This window comes from Oncorhynchus clarkii, chromosome 17 (genome assembly GCF_045791955.1).
Source record: "Oncorhynchus clarkii lewisi isolate Uvic-CL-2024 chromosome 17, UVic_Ocla_1.0, whole genome shotgun sequence".
Classification (NCBI taxonomy): domain Eukaryota; kingdom Metazoa; phylum Chordata; class Actinopteri; order Salmoniformes; family Salmonidae; genus Oncorhynchus; species Oncorhynchus clarkii.
In genome coordinates this window covers 65,516,810-65,540,308 of record NC_092163.1, presented here as the reverse complement: position 1 = coordinate 65,540,308, position 23,499 = coordinate 65,516,810, and the positions used below count along the sequence as shown (strand labels likewise).

Here is a 23,499-nt window from a genome sequence, read left to right as displayed (position 1 = left end):
CAGTGGTTGGCACTTAAATAACGTGCCATAGAATTCTGCTGTGCTGCTGGATGCTGCAACTTTTTAAAGGACGAACCACTGTACATATCTGCTTTACCTGTGACTGTTTATATATTATAATGATGTATTACTCAACAATAACGGCATCTTTAGAACATACAACGTGATGTATCTAGATCCGGTTTTCCTGGTCAGTGTTTTATTGTTTTCAAGTCCATTCCTCAGTAGCCAAAAGCTATAGGCTCTATACTCTGGCAAACCTGACCTCAATTGCTTTCTGTTTGTCCTGGCTATTGAATTTCCTTTCCCCCTCCCATCTTGTTCAGTCTAAATATGTCTTGAATTAGATTGTTGTTGCCTGCACAAGATATAACAAACTACAGTTTTGGCAAGTCGGTTAGGACATCTACTTCGTGCATGACACAAATAATTTTTCCAACAATTGTTTACAGACAGATTATTTCACTTATCATTCACTGTATCACAATTCCAGTGGGTCAGAAGTTTACATACACTAAGTTGACTGTGCCTTTAAGCAGCTTGGAAAATTTCAGAAAATGATGTCATGGCTTTAGAAGCTTCTGATAGGCTAGTTGACATCATTTGAGTCAATTGGAGGTGTACGTGTGGATGTATTTCGAGGCCTACCTTCAAACTCAGTGCCTCTTTACTTGGCATCGTGGGAAAATCAAAAGAAATCAGCCAAGACCTCAGAAAAAAATTGTAGACCTTCACAAGTCTGGTTCATCCTTGGGAGCAATTTCCAAACGCATGAAGGTACCACGTTCATCTGTACAAACAATAGTACGCAAGTATAAACACAATGGGACCACGCAGCCGTCATACCTCTCAGGAAGGAGACGGGTTCTGTCTCCTAGAGATGAACATGCTTTGGTGAGAAAAGTGCAAATCGATCCCAGAACAACGGCAAAGGACCTTGTGAAGATGCTGGAGGAAACAGGTACAAAAGTATCTGTATCCACAGTAAAACAAGTCCTATATCGATATAACCTGGAAGGCCGCTCGGCAAGGAAGAAGCCACTGCTCCAAAATCGCCATGAAAAAAGCCAGACTACGGTTTGCAACTGCACATGGGGACAAAGATTGTACTTTTTGGAGAAATGTCCTCTGGTCTGATGAAACAAAAATAAAACTTTTGGGCCACAATGACCATCGTTATGTTTAGAGGAAAAAGGGGGAGATTTGCAAGCCGAAGAACACCATCCCAACCGTGAAGCACGGGGGTGGCAGCATCATGTTGTGGGGGTGCTTTGCTGCAGGAGGGACTGGTGCACATCACAAAAAAATGGCATCATGAGGGAGGAAAATTATGTGGACACATTGAAGCTACATCTCAAGACATCAGTCAGGAAGTTAAAGCTTGGTCGCAAATGGGTCTTCCAAATGGACAATGACCCCAAGAATACTTCCAAATTTGTGGCAAAATGGCTTAAGGACAACAAAGTCATGGTATTGGAGTGGCCATCACAAAGCCCTGACCTAAGTCCTATAGACAATTTGTTGGCAGAACAGAGAAAGCTTGTGCGAGCAAGGAGGCCTACAAACCTGTCTCAGTTACACCAGCTCTGTCAGGAGGACTGGGCCAAAATTCACCCAACTTATTGTGGGAAGCTTGTGGAAGGCTACCTGAAACGTTTGACCCAAGTTAAACAATTTAAAGGCAATGCTACCAAATATTAAATGAGTGTATGTAAACTTCTGACCCACTGGGAATGTGGTGAAAGAAATAAAAGCTGAAAAAATAATTCTCTCTGCTATTATTCTGACATTTCACATTCTTAAATAAAGTGGTGATCCTAACTGACCTAAGACAGGGCATTTTTGCTAGGATTAAATGTCAGGAATTGTGAAAAACTGAGTTTAAATGTATTTGGCTAAGGTGTATGTAATCTTCCGACTTCAACTGTATCTATATATATATATATATTTTTTTTTTTACAAAGCCTAATGTGTTTTGGTGGAGAGATAAAGCACTGAAAGGCTTGACCTGGTGATAAGGTTTGTTATTTTAGTCATCAGGTGGAGAAGTGAGGGCTGAGGTAATCAGGAAATATTGTCCTGTCCGTCAGAATGGACGAGCACTGAGCAGGTTGAACCTGTGGGGTGTTATCCCCAGCTTGGGTCTCCTAGAGACCGCTGGGCATCAGGCCTATCTGAACACAGAAGCATTGATCTGCTCTGTAAGGAAATGTATTGTGTGAATGCACACTGTGATATTTGATGCTTAAAATGCAGTTTGTTTCTACATCAAGGTCTTATCTTTGTACTCGCAAAACTCTAATTTCAGCAGCACCTGTTTTTTAATATCCCACTTCTTGGGCAAGCTTCAGTTCATTGTATAGTATTCAGGATGCCCAGTGGAGCCCTTCACGGCCTTGTGTTGCAGTATATTAAGGGTGCATTTTCCGATTGTTTAGCCCTGAGGTGTCAAGCAGCTTCGTCAGTTAATGTTTCAGCTGCACTTTGTCTTGTCTGAAAGCACAACGAAACAGACCCTGCCAGCAAAGTCTGTAAAATTAGTGTGGATGGGAGCCTGTCTAACTATATATCCCAGCCTACTCTCTCCTGGGTTGTTTTTAGACTAATACATATTTTTCCTCTCTGATGGTTTTAATTTCTACCTTTTTGGATAAGGAAGGTTGGCAAATCCTCTCATAAAACATGTGCAGCTCTAGACACACATTGCAAAGGGCCCTGCAGCTCTGAGATTAGATGTGTAGGAGTTAGGGAGAACCCCCTGTTCTAAAAGGGATGAGCTTCAGGAGTGCAGTCCTCACTAGGCCACGGTAGACTGCCGGGCGTCAAATACTAACCATTGTGATGTCATTTCTCTGTAGTCAAAGCCGGCCCCCCTGCTGAGCTATCACTTTATAGTTAGTTTCCTGTTGTGCCTCTAGTCTTGGATTGACTTTGCATGTTCATTGGGATCATGTGCATATAGGGGAATAAAAACATGTATTCTAGGGGTTATCATTTTACCTTTGATGTTATGCAGTGTTAATGTAGTAGCCTAGATGACATGCAGTGTAATATCACCATGTAATACTTTTCAGCTGATAACTGTCACATCCCAGTTAAATGTTGTTAGTATAAACCATTATGCCTATAGGCTACAGCACCCCTGACACTGTCGATTTACTCACTCAAATGTAGACCCAACCTGCTTTTACTGGGAATTTCACAGCAATGGGGATATCCTGGTCTCTTTCTTTGCATTTCCTTAACAGGGACTTACTATCAGCCCACTGAAATAGCTGACCTACTGTATGAGTGTTTAGCCAACCCCCTTGCTGGCTGGCAGGGTGGAGGAGCTGCCCCCAGCCCACGTCACAGGACGTGTAATGAATTCCAGATTGCTGACAGTGCAATGTGGCTACATAGTAGATCACCCTAACAACACCATCCCCAGCGCCCTATAAAATGTATGCTATCCAACTGCACAGCAGTGAACTAACTGCCATATAGCAGCAGAGACTAGTGAACCTCCGGGAGGCAGCTAGCTAGGGAACAATGATTCAAGTGGCTTTCTCTCTGTAGTGTTTTACCTTTCTACTGAGTGAGCAGGTTCATATTACTAGATCATTATGGCCTCTGCATTCTAAGGATTGTTTAGTTCTTTTCATTTCACTTTGGAGATCATTGAGAAACTGCAATTGACATATTTTAAAAAGTTCAGCTCCTGCTTTGTAGTTTCTTTGTTGATTTTCTTCAGTAGTTATTACATCAAATAGTTTCAATGAAAAAATACCAAAACATAAGTATACTATGTTGTCCCAGTAGTTTAGAATATGATACAGATATGAAGGATCTACTGGTCTGAGTCCTGTCTGAGAGGCCAAGTCCTATTTTTGAAAAGCTCTCCTCTGTGAGTTGTACAGTACCTTTCAACACTGCATGGGCTGCCAAAACTGGTGAATGGCTTTTGTTCCGGGCTCCAGTGCTCTGGCCTGCCAAGTCATAGCCCTCTTTGTCGATCAGTAATTGTAGAGCAAATGCTCCCCCATCTTGTGTTGGAGTGACTCATAGTTCACTATCTCAGACCTTGACAGTGACATACAACACAGTTAATACAGAGAGGTCATTTTCTATTGCTGTGTATTAGATCACCTCCAGACTTGAGGTACCTGTGGCATTTATGATTACATGAGGTCTTAATTGTGTGTTTATGAAATTGTATGGTAAATGACGTATGGTAGGACTATCTCGCACTCTTTACACTGGCATGCAAAGATTGAGGTCAACGCCTGTACTGTACACACACACCTCAAAGAATGCACATGTAATAACATTGAAAAACATTTACTCGTGAGTCATAATTACCATCCCATTCTGGAACTGCGCCTTGACATGATAGAACTATATTTCAATTTCCTCTGTTAATTAAAAGGGCTTTTATCTGTTTCTATTGAGACACTTTGACAATACCTAAGTGGATATTAAGCCTAGTCTGTTGGAATGCATCAATAGCCTGCTAGATAAAAATATGAAAAATGTCCAGTCATGACCACTTTTTTTATTTTGATTTGGTTATCACTTTCTTCCTATATGATGTGGGACTTTACCTGTTCTGTACGACGCATCAATGACAATTTGTAAAACATTTTAATGTTGAAATTTCACATGATCTCTGTCCCCTGTGTTCTGCTCTGTAGAACTAATTTGAGGTTATTATTGGATATAGGGGTTTATTGAACTCAGAGATGGTCATCATGGAGATCTAGAGTAGTAATTACACGGTGTAATGCCAGTATAATAGTGTAATGCCAGTATAATAGTGTAATGCCAGTATAATAGTGTAATGCCAGTCTAATAGTGTAATGTCAGTCTAATAGTGTAATGTCAGTCTACTAGTGTAATGACAGTCTAATAGTGTAATGCCAGTATAATAGTGTAATGCCAGTATAATAGTGTAATGCCAGTCTAATAGTGTAATGTCAGTCTAATAGTGTAATGTCAGTCTACTAGTGTAATGACAGTCTAATAGTGTAATGACAGTATAATAGTGTAATGCCAGTATAATAGTGTAATGTCAGTCTAATAGTGTAATGTCAGTCTACTAGTGTAATGACAGTCTAATAGTGTAATGACAGTATAATAGTGTAATGCCAGTATAATGCCAGTATAATAGTGTAATGACAGTATAATAGTGTAATGTCAGTCTACTAGTGTAATGTCAGTCTAATAGTATAATGACAGTCTACTAGTGTAATGACAGTATAATAGTGTAATGTCAGTCTACTAGTGTAATGACAGTCTACTAGTGTAATGTCAGTCTAATAGTGTAATGTCAGTCTACTAGTGTAATGACAGTCTACTAGTGTAATGACAGTCTACTAGTGTAATGACAGTCTAATAACGGCGTAATGACAGTAATAAGAACTTTTGATCAATCAGCAGTGTTATTATTATGGAGCATTCAAATGCCCCCTGGTCCTATTGGAGATGTAAATGAGCCTTTTTAAGAGACAACTGTTACTGTTCTTGTGAATTAATTCAGTTGATCATTATGTCTCAATCATTCTGTATTTACAGTGTTGAAAGCTCCAGGTCGGACCTGAACAAGCTCCCGGTTTTACCCACTAGAGTCCTGAGGGAGCACCCCTCCCTGGTATACTGGTAAGCAGTGCCACATTAAAAAACACTTTAACCACAAATGCACAAGGGGTATTGATCAAATTGGATTAAACACAGTTCAAAAGATATCAGACCACAGTCCTGTCAATACCAATCCTCCCCTCACCCCGTCCCTATCCTCATCAAATGGCTTTTTAATTGTAGCTAACACCTGGATGCACAAAGCAATTATTTTCCCATGCAGATGAGCTGGTGTGGGCAGCGAGGTGGAGGTACACCCAGAGTCCTGCCAGGCTGTTTATCTCAGATGGGCTGTATTAATTAGTGCTCTGTGTTAATTACGTCTGGCTGCATCATGAACAGCCAGGGTGGTGCCGACTTCATCATGTCTTCATGGGAGCTGGGCTAGACAGGAGGGTGAGAGAACGAGACGGCCAGGCCAGCCGCTTGTTAACAGCTCCTGTGTCTGTCTGAGTGTATGCTGCTGCATCTTGTTCTTTTGCCTCAGCATTCATTTGAGGCTGCAGCCCAGCCCACTGATGAACAGCAGCTGTATGGATTAATGGGCAGATTGGAATTACAGGGCTGTGTGTGTGAGTTGAGAGGAGATGAGAACCATGGTCAGGCCAGTAGGCCAGACAGAATTCTCTCCATGAACAGGAATGATGCGTGTCAGGAAAGGACTGTCTCACCACTTGTCTCTGTTTTGGGATATGTTACAATCAGTAATGGCTTATTAATTTCGGCTTTTATTTTTTTCTTACAGTGAAGACCGAGTGATCAAGCACTATGAGAACCTGAAGGGCCTCAGCAGAGGGCAAGCAATTGTGCGGTAAGTCGTGTAATAAATGGGCATTTTTATGTTAATCTGGGTCAAGTGCATGGAGGAAATGAGCTGCTGTGGACCTCTAGTTTAGCACGTTCATCAGTCCAACACACTCTGCAGTCCTCTGTAGCGTCTACTCCTGTGTTTTTGTTTAAAAGGGGTTGCTGTCACACTGCCAGAATGTGTCATTAATTAGGGGACAGCAAACTTTTACTATGCTTTGGGCAGCCAGCAGTGTGTGACAGAGGTCCACTCTGTTTTCCCTGGGAGGGCTTAGCCTAGCGAGGTCATTCACACACGGCTGTATGATTTGTGCCCTTGACTTGATCAATTTATTCTCCAAGGCCCTGTAAAGAAATCGATGGCTCCGCCACTGTAAATGACTGTGTCTGGTGAATGACTGACTGGGGCTTAAAGCCCATTCAAACTTCTGTAGAGCAGCCACTCACAGACGTTGATGAAGTGTAACTGCCTGAATTACTGCTAACGCGTCCCTCTCCGTTTTGAAGGTATTTGGCCTTAGTGGAGTCCCTCCCTACATATGGAGTTCATTATTATCCAGTAAAGGTAAGAGAGAAATCAACCCTGTATCTTACAGTAGGAAGCATCAAACATTTGTACATTTGTTTTCATGTTTGCTTTCCCATCTAGCTAGCCTTTTTTAAATATAAAAAAGTTGTGTGTTCAGATAGAAATACAGCCGTTTTCCCTCTGGAGGCTGGACAGGGACCTTAGCTGGCTGTTTTCTCAGGCTCCGTGCTTAGTTAAATAATGATTGAGTGATCCTTCTCTCAGAAACTCTCTCACTCCCAGAGCCTCAGCCCCACCAGCCCCGCTCTCCAACCTCACTCATTAAAGCAGGGTGTCTGAGCACATCAAACGGTGCTGTTAAAATGACTCGGTCTGTAGCTTTTTAGGGCTGCTTCAATGCATTTGATCTCTCCTTGTGTTGCTAGTGCTGCTAGCCTAATGGGGTAATTGTCACAGTAATGGCCCGTTTTTCTTTTAAAAATGTACCACTTAAGCTGCTCCTAATGACTGGTGTGCCTTGCCTTGCCTTCCCAACAGGACAAGCAGGGCCTGCCGTGGTGGCTGGGAGTCAGCTATAAAGGCATTGGACAGTACGATTTACAGGACAAGTTGAAACCTCGGAAGGTAGGTTGGCCTTCTGTGACTTGTTTCTCATAATGGTCTAACTGAACAACCAGCTCCACTCTGGTTAATAATCCACCAAACTGTAAATAATGGCAACAAAAAGCTTGTGTTCTTGGCCAGGGTAAAGGGAGGGAAAGTTGTTATCAATGTGGGTGTGATAGTATCTGGATTATGGTGATAAGATTGTGGCATTCCTCATTTAGGGTGTGATTGAAATAATCACGACTGTGATTCCTAATATGAAACCTAAAGTTACAGTTTTGGCCTTAAATGTAAAAAAGTTACAATTTATTCTTGTGTTTTCCTCCGCACGCTTCATTACTATGTCTCTTACCTGTTCACATGTTGGATCCCTGTTGACACAGCTGGGAATGCTGTTCCAGTGAATGCCAAGGCATTACTGGGCGTGTCCCATATATTAAACCCAGCGTATCCCTGCTCCTTTCTCAGCAGCCCTTCCAGTGGAAGGTGTAATTATGGTGCAGGATGGGGAGCAGGCAGGGCTCTGGGGCTGGATGAGCCGGCACCAAGCCAGCCTGGGCGGTCTCTGTGAGGGGCTCAGCTCTGAGAGAGAGCTATGCTCTACCCAGGCCAACCAACCACACATGGAGGGAGGGAGCACTCATGCCAAAACTCCTCCGTAGCAGACCCCTGGTGAAATGGTGGACTTTTGTAATATGCTTTTTTTTAAAGTGCACAACTCTTGTTGCTGTTCTAGAGGGGCCTGTCATCTGGTAGAATATTGATAGTGCTTCCTATCAAGGCTGGCGACCTTTGTATTCATCGCAGCCCCCCTCTGCCCTTCTCCAAGCATGCTGTGCTCATTATGCAAAGCTGCCTGTTATTGTGTGTGTGTGTGTTTCTCTCGGAGAGCAAACAATTGATCAAGCAATAAAACACAATCACCTTGTCAGGGGGGCTGTGAGAAGCTTGGAAGGGTGTGAGGGGCTTGGAAGGGGGGTTGAGTGGGTCTTGAAGGGTGGGGGGGTTGAGGAGGTCTTGAAGTGTGGGAGGCTGAAGGGGTCTTGAAGGGGGGGGGCTGCAGAAAAGGAATCCCACTGCAGCACTCCAATCGTCCTGTGAGGAATCTTGGGATTCTTGACGTTTTCCCAGACTTCAGTGACATGCGCTGAAAGAAGCTACTGTAGCTTAACCTCTTGTCAGCTTTATCACAACTTAATAGATGGGATGAACCACAACTTCTTATCCCTGTCTGTTGGGTAAAAGAGAACTGGGGCTTTTTCCAAAATCTCAATAGTAACCAACAGGAGAATAAAATGTATGCTAGAGCACCACATTTTATACAAAGGCCGTACTTTAAATTAAAAGTTATTTCTAAGATGGTCTGAGGAGCAAATGGCTGTGATATAGAGAGCGCTCTCTCTCTCTCGCTCTGGCTCTCTGTGTGTGTCTCTGTCTGTTTGTTTCTGTCTCTCGCTCTCTCTCTCTCAATTTCAATTCAAAGGGCTTTATCACTCTATCTCTCTTTTTCTCTCCATGTCTCTGTCTGTTTCAGTCCATCTCTCTCTTCCTCTTATCAGCAAGTCATTTAACACTTACTTGTATTATAATCACTTGCAGGTCCAGTTATATGGTCAACCAATAAAACCAATGTAAGCACAGCTCAGTAAGGGTAAAATCATTTCTGTAATGGTAATAATCAAATATGATTAGACCCTTAATTTTTTTATCTTGGAACAATAAAAGGCTGCTCAAATATTTATAAGGGTGCTAAAATCCAAGGCTAGCTGTGTCAGTGGACCAATGCAGCCCCATTCCCTAAAAGCCGTCTTCACACTTCTTTCACCTCCGTATATAATAGGTTAAAACCATAGCCTTAAGTAATGTGTGTGTTTGTAGTGGACTGTAGCATTCTCTCTCGTCATGCCTCTGCTGGAAATGTTCAGTGAACCAGCGTGCCATGTGACTGTATGAGAAGGGTGTGGTGGTTCTCTTCCTGCGTGTAAGTCCCGACCTTTGACACACTTTATTTATCTTCCTCAGAGGATTCCTCCATCACGTCACAGGGCCTGGGGGAGTCTGGGGAGGTTGTTGTGGGTTCAGGGTTGGGTCTGCATCAGAATGTCCTGGGAATATCTCAAACCACAGGTATTTTGGCATGGGCTCTAATGAGAAGTGAAACCGCTAACATCTGAAATAAACGAGATTGAGATGGGGAACTACTGTTCTGTTCTCCAGATGACTGGACTGTCTCTCTACCATTCACCTCATGTTTAGTTTTGGTGGTGGTTTCTCTGCAATGCAGTTTGGCAGCACTGGCTTGGACTGTTTCCTCTGTCCAAATGGTAAGTGGGTTCTTGTGATCAGAGTTAAAGGTGTGTCACACATCCTTGATATATTTTGGCACTTACTACCTTCGGCCATACATGAGCACTCATTAAAATGGTTATGTGTGTGTGTGTGTGGTGTTTGAAACTGTCTAATGATCTAGTTATGTAAATGAGTGTTATCTGTTTATTTTCTGAATGTGCTGTAGTAAGTATCCAGGGGGTTTGTGAATTAGAGAGGGGTGTCCCACACAATGGGGTGAGTCTGTGGGAAGTGTGGAGCCTGCTGGTTCCCATTGTTCACTAATTACCATGCTCCCAATCCACAGTTAGACTGGGGATCTAATTGATTAGGCTAGGCCTACAGTATTGGCTGGAGCAGCAATGGAGAAATGGTCTGGATCACTTTACTTAAAGCATGAAGTAACATCTTATGAAATATTGACACCTAATACACTGTTATTGGCTACAGCATTTGCTTTGTGAGTTGCAGAAATGTAGTTTTACATTTTCCTTTGGTTTTAATAATGGACTTTATAGGTGTAGTGAGAGATTCTTCCTTGTCAGCTTGGGCCCAGTTCTGAGAGCTGACCGAGAGCTGTCCTGTATTCACATGGAGGTGAAGAGGGGCCCGCTATTAATGATTAGACCAAAGTAGTAGATTCCTGAAATATTTGTCTTGGGGAGCGGTGGGAGGCTGGAATTGATAGCACACTGAACAACAGGGGTTGGCATGGTATTTAGAACCCAGATAACACATCACAAAGGGTTATGACTGTGGAGGGCTAATCTAAGATCTGTGGATGAAGGGAAACACACTGAAAGAAAGGGGGTCATAATGGTCTTTTCCCTGAAGACGAGAGGAGGTTGAATACCTCTCTGTGCACAACTTGTTCATCTGGTTTGACTGAGGAGGAAGATTGTGATAGAGGGAGAGAAGGAGTGAGTTACACAGAGAGAATTCATGAGGAAAGGAGAGAGAGCAGAGCAGTGCAAGGTGGGCGAGGTCAGAGTGAGGTGTCTGTGATGTCAGAGGGGATGGGAGGAGAGAGGCGGAGAGAGGCGGAGCCTGCTCAGCTGACACTCTTGCAACACCTATCTGGCTGCCTGAGAACAGATGAATGTATTGTTCAAGGACGCTCTAGCCCTGTTGGAAACTTGACCAGGGGATTCAATACCACCCTGATAATTCACCCGGGATTTAAAAAGCACTAAAACCTGCCCTGGTAAGCCCCCTTTTACCAGACTTTTTACCAGACTAGGTAGTTCAGGATATATTCAGTTGAGTTGCTGTTGTCATTCTGTTTTTGGGTTACCTGTAAGTAATTGTATGTTAATGTGCTGTACAATCCACAGTTGTAAAGCAGTGACTGCAGTATATACTATACTGGAAACATGTAGAACCTGTTTAGAAGAATACGATTCCCTATTGTGTTATTAACATTTTTACCAAGACTTCAATGTACTAAAATCAGTTCTCAGTCCATATGGGATGAGGGGTAAAAAAAAGAGCAGTACACAGTATCATGGGCTGGGTTGCTTGTGATATCGTTTAGATTTTTCGCTGAGGACTGTAGTCAAGGGTCATGTGTTTTATTATTTAGAGCTATGGCTATCTGCCTGGCTTGCCAGTACCTGGTAGAGAATGTTTATTAAATCCCTCTGCCATAAATCTACACCCCAGACCCTGGTGCCAGTGGTGGATTCTCACACAGCCAGACCAGGGGAGAGTCCATCGCTCTCAGCGAAAAGAGCTCCAATTCTCTCTAAAGAAAGCCCGGTTCTGCTGTATGCAGATGTTTCACCCCACTCCTCCTCCTGTTTTCAGTGCTCTCCCTCCAGGACAGAATGAAATGAGAGGCTTCTTGCTAGGCAAGTCTTGCTCTCTACACTGGCTTCATTAATGAGTAGTAAGTAAATTCCACCTGACTGAGTGGCTGTCCTCTGTGCACAGCTGATACTGTTATTGTTAACATTGAGAAAGGCTGGTGTATCTGGGACTAAACGAGTGTCTTTCCATGCTAGTGGCATTGTGTTTGAGTTTAGATGGTCCACACATTGGATGCCTCAAGCCGCTTGGAATAAATATGGATGTATCAAAGCACATCTTTCTAGGTCTGCCACTCACTCAAACAGGGCATGGTCCAGTGGACTATTTACTAAGTGGTGTGTCCTGTTTTCTCTCTCTGCAGTTGTTTCAGTGGAAGCAGCTGGAGAATTTGTATTTCCGTGAGAAGAAATTTGCTGTAGAGGTGAACGACCCTGACAGGTGAGATGGAACAGACACTGGATGCATATAGTGATCCTGGGTTGTGTTCTGTAGGGTCAGTTTTTTTAGCACCTCAAAATGTTTGGTGCCTACTGAACTCAACCCAGGAATCTGTTGTCTTCTATTCTGATCCTAGCCTTTCTGAATCATAACAGGCGTAATTTCAGAGCCTAGTGTCAATGAGCGGACTCCAATACAATATCTTGCTAGTGTCGAATGAAGGCCTTCCTTCTTGCTGTAAAGGACTGCTGCAGTCAGTGTTCTCAGGACATTACAGCACTTCCAGCCTCAGTGCTGTATCACATGTTTAATATGGTGCTGCTAGCCACCTTGGTTGGAATTAAAAATCTCTGTTCCAACACTGCATCTCTCCCCCATCAATGTATTGTATTACAGAACCAGTCATGAGATTAGTTTATGCAAGGAATTGTTTTCTAATCTCTGATTGTGTATGATTCTGATATCAGTACCCATCATGTTATTAAAAGTGTATCTATAGTTAGATATCCAGGTTTTCAGTTGTTGTGTTGTCAGTTTGGATTAAAGAGATGAAATTACTCCTACCTAGCAGTAACATGAGGGATTCAAATTGTGTCTGTCTCTCTTTTTATCCGCAGAAGGATAGTTTCCAGGCATACTTTCGGGCAGACTGGATTGGTCATTCACACGTGGTATGCCAGCCACTCTCTGATTAAGACCATCTGGGTGATGGCCATCAGTCAGCATCAGTTCTATTTGGACAGGAAGCAGAGCAAAGTGAGTGTGTCAGCAGCACAGCACTACTGCTCTTCTCCTACCCTCATCCCCTTACCTGCATCTGTGCCTCTGTGCTGTTCCTAGCCTTATCAGGGCCTTGTCACCCCCACCACACTCCTTCTCACTCCACTCCACATCTGAGTGCTCCTGTCCTTGTCTTAACCTTTACTCCTCTGTTTGCTAACATGTTTCTTATGGTTGACTCAATTTAGTCAACTGGTCGATTGTTTGGTCGATCGGCTGTTGGTCGACCAAGATTTCTTTAGTCGAGCAGTAGCAAAAAATGTTTTTGTTAAAGCATGGTGTACAAGACACCTGTCTGAGTGGACTGATCCATTGTTGGGATGGCACAGTCCATCAGTGTACGACATGCTACTAAAATTGTTTATGGTTATATTATGTAAGAATAATGGTGCAACACAAAAAAATAATTGTATTTTATAACAAATGCGCTTTCTCCCATGTTGGATAGTGGTCGCTGTCCGTGGTTTTGAAAAATATCAGTGCGCTTCCTAGACGATGTTGCTGTGTGCATAATTGCAAAGCCAACCAGCATATTGGTGTTGAGAACAATGCGATGGAGGCAGCGGCGGTTAGGAGACGAGAAAACAGCCCTTGACTTAATTGTCTATGAAAAGTGAGGAGAAAGGAAACCCCAACTTAATTAGGTCTATAATCAACAGCCTAACTGTTAAATGTGCCTGGCTTTATAAATCATCCATATATATCTCCAGAAATAAGACTGATCCTTCTTCTGCTGGATGTTCGTTTAATAGCCTACTGATTCTGTGTGCACCAAGCCTCATGCAACCACATGTCAGATAAACAATTTCACAAATTCTGCTTTTTTAAATCTTTACTATGCTGTATTAAATGCTTTACAATATTTGTTTGTTAGACCAGCCTCTGGTATTATTTATAACTTATTTATTGTTGTTTACACTCTTCCAAATTGTCCCAAAAACAAGTCAAATTTATTCCACACGTCTGAATTTTCCTTTCCTAATAAGTAACAGGTGAACATTCCCTGGTATCGAGTTTATTTGTTACTTCCTCTGCATCCATTTTGTGTTAGGAGTTTGTTATAACCAATTTATTGATGTGATTGTTTAGTATTTAACCTTTATTTAACTAGGCTTGTCAGTTCAGAACAAATTCTTATTTACAATGACGGCCTACTACAATGACGGCCTACATATTATGATATGCTATAAGTCAGACCCTATTGGTCACGTGCATGTGATGCATACATGTGTCATGTAAGGAGAGCAAGTGTTGAGGCAATAGGGAATTGTTTCCTAAACAAATGAGGCATTTTGAGAATAGAACTTTTCAGTCAGAAATATCTGTAATTATGTTGTAACTTCAGCAGCATGGACAGTGCAATACACACTGTTGATGTTCTGTGGTGGTGACTGCAGCAGGGAGGAGAGGGAGACAACACTATAAACACTGTTGATGTTCTGTGGTGGTGACTGCAGCAGGGAGGAGAGGGAGACAACACTATAAACACTGTTGAAGTTCTGTGGTGGTGACTGCAGCAGGGAGGAGAGAGAGACAATACTATAAACACTGTTGAAGTTCTGTGGTGGTGACTGCAGCAGGGAGGAGAGAGAGACAACACTATAAACACGGTTGAAGTTCTGTGGTGGTGACTGCAGCAGGGAGGAGAGAGAGACAACACTATAAACACGGATGTTTTGTGGTGGTGACTGCAGCAGGGAGGAGAGGGAGACAACACTATAAACACTGTTGAAGTTCTGTGGTGGTGACTGCAGCAGGGAGGAGAGGGAGACAACACTATAAACACTGATGTTCTGTGGTGGTGACTGCAGCAGGGAGGAGAGGGAGACAACACTATAAACACTGTTGAAGTTCTGTGGTGGTGACTGCAGCAGGGAGGAGAGGGAGACAACACAATAAACACTGATGTTCTGTGGTGGTGACTGCAGCAGGGAGGAGAGAGAGACAACAATATAAACACTGTTGAAGTTATGTGGTGGGGACTGCAGCAGGGAGGAGAGAGAGACAACAGGTGCTAGTCAGTCACTCGTTGTTTACATTTTTTTTTTTAGTCTGAGCCAGGCCCAGCACAATCGATTGGTCAAAAGAATAGCCTACTGAATAGCCAATCGATTGGTCGAAAGAACAGACGACTCTTGATCGTCCAAGATTTTTTTTGTCTGGGACAGGCCTAATGTATCTGCCCCATTTTAATTGATGTATATTATAGTGTTCTTAGAATAGCCTAAGCATAGCTGTGGGGATTCTTGATTTCATGTCGACTTTCCTTGCTGCTCTATTTGATGAATCAACACAGAAGGACATTTTTTTACGTGTTTGTTTAGATGGTGCATATTTTGGTGGGTTATTTTGCATTACTGTCGTTACCCAAGCTGAGTGTAAGTTATGATAGTTGCTCCGAGGGGTGAATGAGTGTGTGGCTGCAGTTAGGTGGGTTTCAGCCTTTCAGAAGCAGATGGTGCTCATCCAGGAATCGTGCTGAGAGAGAGAGGGGGCTCTGTTCCCAGCCTGGGCTAAAGCATAAAATGGGGCTCTTATCTCGCTGCGCAGTCATTTAAGAATAAATACTGGTGTGTGACTGTTACCGTCTCCCTCTTTTTCCTTCTTCCCCTCCCCCTCTCTCTCCAGTCCAAAGTTACCACGGCCAGAAGTTTGGGTGACATCGCCATGGACCTGACGGAGATTGGAGTGCCCAGGATCAGTAAGCTGTCCAGCATGGAGAGTAAAGACCAGCTCATCATGGCCAGCAACAGATCCCTCATCTCAGCAGGTAGACAATGAGCTAACAATGGACAATGCTTGACGGACATATCGGTCCTATTGACTTCATAAAGACAAATGCTGATTAGATGAGATTGAAGTGATCATAATGGTTTTAATAGAATGTCTGCCTGATGCAGGGTCAGGAGACTCTGATGTGAGCGAGGAGTTAATAAAGAAGGAGAAGATTGCTGACCTGAAGAATAAAGAGAAGGACTTGCAGGACTCTCTGACTCAGAAACTAGAGGAGCTCAAGAAGATCTGCCTGCGAGAAGCTGTAAGCATCTTCATCAGTACTTGAATTAAATAATTTCAATTAGATTATATCACTGCTGATTGCTCTCTTTTTGTTTTTCCAGGATCTGACAGGCAGGCTGCCCAAAGAGTACCCTCTGGACTCGGGTGAAAAGCCCCCCGCGGTGCGTCGGCGCATGGGGACAGCCTTCAAACTGGACGATCTCTTCCCCTATGATGCGGTTAGTATAGGAGTCACAGGATGAGAGCACTGGCTGTCATAAATATGATGTGTTCTTTTGGCTAATAACTCTTAGACTTGACTGACATTGTAATGCAACATTTTAATCGTGTGTGTGTGTGTGTGGAGGACATTCTCTATATACGACCAGGATAAGGAATTTATAGTGATGAATATGCTTATTTTATTCTATGAAAATCCCCTTTGCACTGATTTGCGTGCCTGTGTGCAAGTTACTAATCTCATCTGTTTCTACTGTGTCTTCTTGTCCTGCAGGATCCCCATCTCAGAAACCTGGAGAGCATGTTTGCCCTGCAGCAGAAGATCGTGGAAGCGGCCAAGAAACTAGCCAACGAGGCTGAGCTCTGTAAGACGGTGAAGAAGAAGAGGAGGAGGAACTGCCTGGATGCCATGAGGAAGCTGCAGGAGATTGAGGAGGAGATCAACAAATACAGGATCAAGATGGGCAAAAAGCCCACCCAGAGAGCATCAATAATCATAGCAGGTAGCCTACACCACGCCATACCAACAGCCAGACATTGCATACAGTCACAGTGATAACACAGTTTAGATTGACTGTAGCATACTGAGGAATCACAATTCCTGTCAGAAACACCTTGTCTGTACTAGTCTGAAAGAAAGAAGACTTCAGGACATGGGTTTTTATCAGATGTGGCCTCTAATGAAAAGCCCAACACAAGCATGTGTTAACCTCCGTTTCTCCCCTTTTCTCAGATGATGTGAACCTTGCAGAACTCAGCTCACTGTCCGACAGTCTTACTCTGGACGATGGTGAGTGCTGCGGAGGTTATATCATACATACATTAGCTAAATTCTCTGTTCACATCTGTAGCATCCCCATAGCTTTTAGCAGGCTGTGACAATGACAGTTCCTTCTGTTCACCTGTGTGTTTTAGACGAGGATCTGGGAGGCCAAAGGCAACAGTCCCATTCTGTGCAGTACTCTCCCCGGCCCCACCACTCAGAAACCCTGAGCCTCCACTACCAGTCTGACCGACTGGCCTCAGCCCACGAGCAGTCCCAGGACCTCAACCCCAACAACAGGTAAGAGCTCTTGCATGGGCCTGGCCACTGGCTACAGCTCTCCTGGCTCTGGGTTGTTTTGTTACCCAGTCTGTTTCAGACTGTTATTCTTGGGGCCCAGGGATCAGCAGCGAGTATAGACCTGTAGAGGAGAACCAGGGAGAGCTGCCTGCATTCCTACCAGCCTCTTCTCCTGCTGCCCCCACAACCTTCTCTTATCAGCCCCAACACGCTCCATGTAAAAAAAGAAATAGACAGCAGTAAGCATGTCTCTGCCTGCTAAGGAAGAAACCACAATCCCAAGGAGGGGAAAATAGTCTGGGACCGGAAAGCTGCTCTGGAAACTCTGAATTTGAACGTATTCACTCACTGTGTGAACATTTACCAAATGACTTGGATGATATGCTGCTGGGAGAGAGGAGAGCAGGAGTTCTACTGCTACTGTTTGGTAATGTTATTTGTTTACCGTTCCATGAAGAGAAAGATCAATGACCTATGAAATGACAGTCATCCAGGTGAAAATTATGACTGAAATCCCTGCACACGAGGATAGAGCTTTAATATTATGTTTTGAGTGGCGAGGAGAGGGAGAGGCCGTGTAATCAAGGTAGAAGCTACAAGTCTGTGAAAAGCATGGTTCTTATCTGTGTTTCAGATTAAATTATGGCAAAGTCCAGGAACCTTTCCACTACAATCACCAAGATGCCTTATCGAGCCACAAGCCTGCCTCTGCACACAGCATGCCTCCCACCCCCCTCCTCACCCGTAATGCCTACAGCAGCATCCAGTTCAGGTAGGTCAGGCCCGTATCCACAAAGCATCTCAGAAAGGTCCTAGGAATCCTATTCAAACCTGTTTTAAGATAAAGAATCTCCCAGCTCAGAGCAGATTTTAGGACAATGTTAAAAGACTGCTCAGACAAACTCTGAGCCAGGAGTAAAATCAACTTGTAAAAATTATTCAACTGTTAATCACGACAGTTCGAGGTACCGCAAAGTAAAGATAGTGATGACGCTCATTGACATGTTGCAAGTGATGGGGAATAGCCAATCGCGATGAGACATAGTACTCTGTGAACTATATAGCACTATTCAGACAACCACGGTGAATGTGACAGTACATGCATAAGGCTTTTTTTTTTTATTCCGATTGTTGTTAACAGCTGAATGTTTACAATAAAACTGTTTTATCAATACACTTGTCACTCCTGTCTAACAACTCTAAATCTTTTTGGAACAGTAGGCATGAAGTCACTTGCCGATAATGTCGCATACAGCGTTTAAAAGATCTAACTTTCATCGAACACAATCAAGTTAACATAACCCTAGGATCAAGACGAATTCAACTGCCAAACATTAAGGCATGCCCAATTCAGACTGTTTTAACAACCTGATGTTGCGCTCCAAAGGGATAACTTGAAATGACATAATGTAGGTAATTCAATAAGTGAAAGAAAAACATTGTTTATTTAGGTGTATCATGTGAAATAGGCCTCATAAGAAATCATTATCAAAAGTGGAAGAGGTACTGTTGCATGTAGGTTTAGATTATTTATGGGTTGATCATGTAGAAATATCAAAACAGGAACCACTGACTTGCTGCGTTTTTCTATTGTCAAGACACCTGCTGGTAACTCTTAACTGGTTAGGACAGCTCATGAGGTGTCCTAAATATGTCGACTAGGTGGGACTCTTATTACTAAAGAGGCTTCGTGTATAGCTTTTATTTTTACCCTTAAGAGTAGGAGTAAAATGTTTGTTCTCAGCACCAATTTTCTACTCTGAGATGTTTTGTGAATACAGGCCCTGGCCTCCATGACCTCCGTACACCCCTCACATACAAAGATGCCTCTGATGCTCCTCAACACCGACCAGGAGCCCCAATTAGACTAGCGTCCTGTCTAGACCTTTGTCCTCTGTATAACTTCTGTATGGGATTTCTAACCCTATGTCAGGTAGTGATCAATCTAACTCTGTATATAAGAAGGAGGATCATGTTGTTCATCATGATGTTGTTCGTTTCCAGGTCAGATGACGACCCCCAGCATTTCCGCCAGCGGAGTGGCAGTCTGGAGTCCCAGTCTCAAGAGACCACACCCCCGGCGCCAGCGTTCGTCCCGTTCCGCCGCAGCAACAGCACAGAGGTCCTGGACGATGGCTCATCCTACACCAGCCAATCCAGCGCAGAGTATACAGTGCCTGGGAACCATACCCACCGCCCCAGGGACCGCTGGCGTGGCAGGAAGGGCAACATCTACGCCAACACGGGCAGCATGCCCAACTTGGCACAGGCTGATGCCTGCTACAACACATACCAGCCCCCCCGGGCACCACGACCCACCACCACGGCCTACTATGTGACGGGCTACCCCAGCTACACAGAGCCAGAGCCCTACTCTAATGGAGTCTACATGTACAACAACGAGTTAGAGGGTCACTACAACGTTAACCCTTCATACCACGCCGAGCCGGCCAACCACGGACATGATGTGTACAGCAGTCGCTATGGTGATGACGAGATGGACAGTATGGCTCAGAACCCCTACGCCACCCTGAGGCCGCCCAGGAACCGTCAAGCTCTGCCCAGGACGGAACATTTGACCAAGAACATCCAGAAGGCGCTGGTGGCAGAGCACCTGAAAGGCTGGTACCAGCGCAATGCAAGCCACAAGCAACCACAGACTTACGACTACAACCAGAGGGGTTCCCAGCAGAGCCTGGGTTACCAGACCATGCCAGCTCCCTACAGCAGGAACACATCCTACTCCTCAGGTACAGACAGCCTGCAAACTCCCTCATCTCACATGCAAACAGAATGATATTCCAGTCTGTTAGTCAAAGGCAATTATTTGGTTTCACTTAAATGGGCAATGCAAAACGACACGCATCAGCCTTCTCTGCATTCAAGCATGTCAATGAATGCTAACATTCAGTCACTCATATGCGTTCTATATCTCAGAGATAAATGATCCTATTGTAACTTTTCTTTGTTGTGGTTTCTGTTCCAGTCTCGTCACAGCAGTCCTCCACAGCAGGAGGCTGGCGCGGTCACCTAGGAGGGGGTATGTCAGAGTTCCACATGCCCCTACCGGTGCAGCAGCCTTACGGCACCGCTCACTACAGCCAGCACGCCCACAACAGGTGAGAGAAGTCATTCTTAGTCCCAATTCAGCTCCGTATCTGATTGGCTGTCCCTGATCCTACTTAATTAACAATGGAGCTAAACACCACTACTGTGTCATTGTGGAGAATGGATGCTCGCTGAAAAAATGAAGCTTCTCTTTGGTTTTATCGGCCACACACCATTGTGACCTGTGTGTCTGACATTCCCTTGCTGGCCATGATATGTCCCAGAAGTGTTGGAAACAGTTTGATAGTTGGAGCTCACTCACTTGCAGGCCAATTAGCATGGCTGCTAGAAATGGATTATAGCGTCTGTCTGTGCAGCCAGTGGTTAGCTTTTCATCTTACTGGCCTTAGGAATAGTTCTTCTTCTTCTCCTGCTTTAACTGTCCACTGGGCTGCTCTCTTCATAGATATGGCTCCTCTTGCTCCTCCTACCAGCACTCTAAGGGCTCTTGGTACATCCCTGATGGCCAGAGGTGCTGTGCCTTTGTCCCTGCTAGCTCTTTATCCTCCACCACCTCTCCTCCTTTCCTTCCTCCTCCCCTGGCTGTGGGCTCCGGCTGGGCCCAGGGCCAGGGCTCCAGTCCCCTGCAGCAGCCCCACAGCTACAGAAGCCAGAGGCTTTGTAAAGTCTCCTTTGCTAAGTGTAGCCCACGATAGTAGTAAGTAACCAGCTACCAGTCTGTCCTCAGCGTGACTTCATTGCTTGCTTGTTTTTTTTAAAAGTGAGCTTAAACAATGTCCTGGTCTGTGCTTTGGGCTTCTCTTTTTCAATTAGTATCAAAGCTGTTTGTTTGGGCTGTCTCTCTCTCCCTCTCTATGATAAGGGAACTGCATGGCTTTTATGATTGTTGTTCATTTCTGCCATCTCTTTCAGCTGCCATACCAAATTGTCATCCAGCGGTCACATTTCTCTTAAGGGGTGTGCATAGACATACACCACTTAAACTGTCAGTTACCCCCGCTGTCTCCTCTCCCACCCCATTATCACTATCACTGACCTTTGACCCTCTCGTGCACAGATGTCCCACGGCAGGGTATGGGTGGAGGAGCTGTGATAGACTGGTGCCGGGGCCAGCAGTGGCTACAGGGTCATTAGAGAGGTTTGATTCTGGTGCCTGTCATGGTACTGAGTTCTGACCACCGAAAATCAACACCCGTGCTAAAGAAAGGGTGGGAGAAGAAACAAACTACCGCCACAGATTATATGGTGTTGGTGGTGACTCATTTTGTGTGTGGCAGTAAAAAAACAACAACACAAGACTGCTTTGGTTGTCCTAGTACTCTTTACTCTATGGTGGTGTACACTGGTGGTGGTGGGGGTGGTGGGGCAGCAGCTTTGGAAGTGGTGGTATCTGTGGAAGAAGGCAAGTGACCCTGCATTTTGGATATTTGAATGCTGCGTGTGTTTGATGCTTGTTGTTCATCTGTCCATCTGCTTTGTTTTAAGGTGTGTCAATAGTTTAATCCTGGTGGAACACACTAACTAACACCTGCCATTTTGAAACTGGGATATAACTCCATTTAATTTCTCCAGTGCTGTGTTCCAATGAAGTAACAACCCAGGGTTAAATTACTCAAATAACTTTTCAACTTATCAGTTTTTTGTTGCTAGCCTAACCTGTATACATCCTGTATGTGTTGCAGACCCAATGTAGATGTGAACCAAACAGAAACCTACATCAACAGCCAAACGAACTGCAGCTTGGATCCAGATGACCAGAGACTTTACTGGCATGAGGGCTCCTCCAAACCTGGAACTATAGTGTAGCAGTCAGGGCCATCAACTCTCTCAACTTCCACTTTGTGACACTAACATGTGCCTTGGACAGCACTTACCTGTTTTTCTGGATGGAAAAAGGATCCAAAGAATCAAATATCAACCACTGTGGAATTCACACAGGGGAGGACCTTAAGTCTAAGTACAGCTGATTTGAGTTCCCATACAAGGAATTGTCAAACAAAGTAGGTCCACCTGCGTACGCTCTCTAAAAGCAGAATTACAACACGGTCACCTGATCTGAATGTTCTGGATTGCTGGGGGGGGGGGTTGTCTATGCACTGAGTTGCACTTGGTGCTGTGGCTGGTTGGGTTAGTCTGAGAGGCTGGCATGAGGATGGAGGATAATGAACATGACTTCGATAATTGGGCAAGCTTTATACTCGCCATTACAATGACAGATCTCTCCAATATTGACACTTTTAAATGTTGAAATGAAGGATTGAAATTGGATTTTGAGTGTGAAGATGACTAGCAATGGCGACCTGCTGAAACGTTCTCCAGTCACTACTAATTTCTAGAGCCCGTTCTATGATAGTGTTTGTAGATACTGTACAGCACTTTGTGCTATTCTTAGGTTGTCAGTCTTTTTGCACCAGCCATTTAACACAGTATTTGGACCTCTCTCTTGTTCTCAGTAATTTGATCATCTTTACTGCCAAATGCTTCAGTCTAACCATTAAAGTCTAGACTCAACCATGTCAGCTTTTATACTTTCAAAGACCATGTTAACACTATCAATGCCAGTTATGTAATATGTCCACTCTATTACATGGCTTCATTTTATTGCTCAGTGCAGTGAGACAAAATGTCAGTTTTAAATGCTTATTGCATCCCATGCTGGAATCCATGGACTGGTGCTTTCGATTCCTCTCAATAAGGAATTTGTATGTACATGTTGATAATGTAAATAGATTGTACAGAACTGTTTTTGGAGCATTTTTTATATATTTTAAGAAGCATGTTATGAATAGTAAACCATCACATTTGTCAAGCTGGTTCTTAGTCGTTTGTATAATTTGAAATGCGTTTGAATTAAAACAAATATTTTGAGCTATGTCCTCAGTTTATTCATGTTTTAGTCTATAAAATGGTTGTGATGACTGTCTGTTGAGGATCTGAGAAGAAGTGAAAAACAAATCTCCTGTAACTGATTCAGTAAAACATAGGATTTAAATCTAGAGCCGTAAAGAAAGTTCAATGCTTTTTTAAACTTAAGATAATGAACTTAAAGAGCTCAGGACGATAATGACTCTTTTACGTTGCTATAATCCCTCCCTAAATAAATCAGTTTCAGTAAAGTGTCAGATGAATGGCTTTGGATTGGGATGTTTTTCAATGTGACTGTGACAAACATTTTCAACCTCTTTCCCACCAGACTATGTAATTACTACTTCTGTTT

The 23,499-nt window shown here is 43.7% G+C and overlaps 1 protein-coding gene across 3 annotated transcripts in view; it reads left to right on the top strand.

Annotated features, from left to right (window-relative positions):
- Positions 1–23,150, top strand: part of LOC139371283 (FERM domain-containing protein 4B-like) — a 67,538-nt gene extending 44,388 nt beyond the window's left edge. For 2 of the 3 annotated variants that reach the window (XM_071111569.1, XM_071111568.1), the window contains 15 exons: positions 5,554–5,637; positions 6,362–6,427; positions 6,931–6,988; positions 7,490–7,576; positions 12,057–12,133; positions 12,751–12,889; positions 15,542–15,683; positions 15,814–15,950; positions 16,033–16,149; positions 16,425–16,653; positions 16,884–16,940; positions 17,066–17,213; positions 19,218–19,963; positions 20,200–20,332; positions 21,965–23,150. In XM_071111569.1, the coding sequence (XP_070967670.1) occupies positions 5,554–5,637; positions 6,362–6,427; positions 6,931–6,988; positions 7,490–7,576; positions 12,057–12,133; positions 12,751–12,889; positions 15,542–15,683; positions 15,814–15,950; positions 16,033–16,149; positions 16,425–16,653; positions 16,884–16,940; positions 17,066–17,213; positions 19,218–19,963; positions 20,200–20,332; positions 21,965–22,088 (2,344 nt within the window). In that variant the 3' untranslated portion in view covers positions 22,089–23,150. Of the gene's footprint in view, positions 1–5,553; positions 5,638–6,361; positions 6,428–6,930; positions 6,989–7,489; positions 7,577–12,056; positions 12,134–12,750; positions 12,890–15,541; positions 15,684–15,813; positions 15,951–16,032; positions 16,150–16,424; positions 16,654–16,883; positions 16,941–17,065; positions 17,214–17,847; positions 17,986–19,217; positions 19,964–20,199; positions 20,333–21,964 lie in introns of all 3 variants that reach the window. The other variant, XM_071111567.1, reaches the window with a different exon arrangement.
- Positions 23,151–23,499: the final 349 nt, after the last annotated feature.